Here is a 2,338-nt window from a genome sequence, read left to right as displayed (position 1 = left end):
AGTGCGTAATAGAAAAGCTGGTAGGTGAGCACCAAACTTGTGGCATACGGGGCAGATCTATTCAAACGAACGTACATGTTGCCCGTTCCGTCCTAGAGTCTGTGTCAGACAGGAATGACCAGGTTGCACTTGTACAAATAGACCTTACAAAAGCCTTTGACCGCGTGAGTCATTCATTTCTATTTGCCCTTCTTGAGCACGTAAACCTGGGAGACACACTTTTGGAAGGTATTCGACTTTGCTACATGCATAGTTCGACAAGACTGAAAATCAATAACACACTTTCTGATGAAATTAAGATCAAATCTTCCGTAAGGCAGGGCTGCCCTCTATCTCCCCTCCTCTTTGCATTGTATTTAGAGCCCTTATGCCTCAGCATCCTGAAAATAGAATGTATTCGTGGGTACTCTGTGGAAAATGTCGAGGTAAAAGTCCTCGCATACGCAGACGATGTTGGATTTTTTTGTGTTGACAAGAAGAGTGTCGAGAAAGCGCTTGATCAAACAGCGCATTACTGCGCAGTCACTGGGGCTTCAGTGAATCCATCCAAATGCAACGGATTCTGGTGCGGTTCCTGGGCCACAAAACCTCGTTTTTTTGCAGGGATAGAGTGGAATCAGGGTCCGATCACATATCTCGGAGTACCGCTCTCACAAATTCGTAGTAGCTCGACCTACTGGTCCACCCTTGCGACCACACTGAAAAGGAAGGCTGATGCGTGGAAGGGTAGAGATATTTCCATCTTTACTAGGGCAAGTGTCTGTAATATATTCCTCGCTTCAAAGCTTATGTACGTTCTTCAAGTGCTTCATTGCGCTCGAACAGACATCCAAAAATTCCATAGAATATTCGCCACTTTGATATGGTGCTCAACGTGGGAACGTGTTAAAAGGGACAACCTATTCCTCCCTCTCGAATCCGGTGGTTTAGGACTGTGTCACATATTTGTCCGCCAGTTAGTGTCAAGATTCTTTTTCTTTAAAAATGCCAATCACGAGTTTCTTAGAGTTATACTCCAATCACGCCTTGCTGAGAGTTTAAATTATCTTGTTGTTTCAACTGGCGAAACGTCGAAAAATAGGCCCTGGGGATTTTTAAAGGAAGTTGTCGATACCTTAAATTTCCTGAAAACACGGTTTTCATTGGAATATTTGTTTAGCGTGTCCAGGAAGACACTGTCAAGGAATATTACGGAAAGCTTGTTTTCACTACCACTCTATCGTACCCGTTTCACGCTAGAACCCATCAATGATGTTCTCAAAAGAGTCAAAAAAATGGGCGTGCCTCCCTCAACCAAGACGTTCTTCTTCAAATTGCATACATCAACCCTACCAGTAAAAACTTACCTCCAGGAAAAAGGAATATTTGTACCGTGGACTGTTAATTGCAGACTCTGTAACAAGCCAGAGACCATAGAGCACTGTTTTATTTATTGCAACGACGCGTTTTTGTTTTGGAATGTTCTACAACGCACGCTAAAGAAAGATCTAATTCTTAATGACTACAGTCTCCGCTTCCTCCCGTTCGCTGAGAAAGAAACCGTCCCGTACGACATGTTCGCTCTGTTGGGACTTCATAGTCTATGGAAATGTCGCATGATCGACAGACACGCAGAGAAACCCCGTACGACAAAATCTCTTTTTCTAGAACTGGTAGCGCAAGTGAGGAGCGTATACGCTTCACCTCACAGCCAACCAGAGTGGTTTGCCCTGTTCGATGCATGTCTGGGTCTCCCAGATTTCTGAATGCTCTATTGACGATATATCCTTCTGTGACCATTGTGTTACACTCGTCGACGCAATTTCTGTCTCAATTTATCACATCCACTGGCCACATGTATAAGATGCCATATATAAGGTGTGTGTGTGTGACATTGGTATGTAAATAAGGTGTGAAAATGAATGTCCTATAACTGTATATACGCATAAGTATCAACATGTTATGTCACTTGTAAAAATTTCCATGCATTAAAGAAAAAAAAAAACTTTTGTTGTGATCGAGAGGTTAAAGTGCCGGTACTTGTCGTCGCGGCGTGAAAGTTCCGGGTTCAAATCGTGCTAGGGACTTCTTTTTTTTTTTTCTTTTTTTTTGCATTTTTCGCGTGTTTTACTTTTGAACTGTGATCCTTTTTTGGAAATCATCCATTTGCACTACTGCGCCTTACACGATTTTACTGTTAGTACCACCTGTTCAATCGAAACACCGGGAAGAAGAAAAAAAAGATCAATGCAAGTTAACGCGCTAATGCAATCATTTCGTAATGTTCATTAAAAAAAAAACCAAGCTAACAGCATCAGTATGGCTTTCACACAAGCGGAGCCGAAACAAGCATCCTTTC

The 2,338-nt window shown here is 42.4% G+C and overlaps 1 protein-coding gene across 1 annotated transcript; it reads left to right on the top strand.

Moving 5' to 3' along the window:
• Positions 1 to 527: 527 nt before the first annotated feature.
• LOC121047602 lies at positions 528 to 1,890 on the top strand (the record flags this gene model as incomplete). The annotated part of the gene is made up of 1 exon (XM_040502979.2): positions 528 to 1,890. A coding segment is annotated over one exon (1,218 nt), but the record flags the coding sequence as incomplete, so codon positions are not given.
• Positions 1,891 to 2,338: the final 448 nt, after the last annotated feature.

Source organism: Ixodes scapularis, unplaced genomic scaffold (assembly GCF_016920785.2).
Source record: "Ixodes scapularis isolate PalLabHiFi unplaced genomic scaffold, ASM1692078v2 PGA_scaffold2__306_contigs__length_199485367, whole genome shotgun sequence".
NCBI lineage: Eukaryota > Metazoa > Arthropoda > Arachnida > Ixodida > Ixodidae > Ixodes > Ixodes scapularis.
The sequence above is the reverse complement of the archived record's forward strand: the minus strand, read 5'-3'. Positions and strand labels throughout refer to the sequence as shown.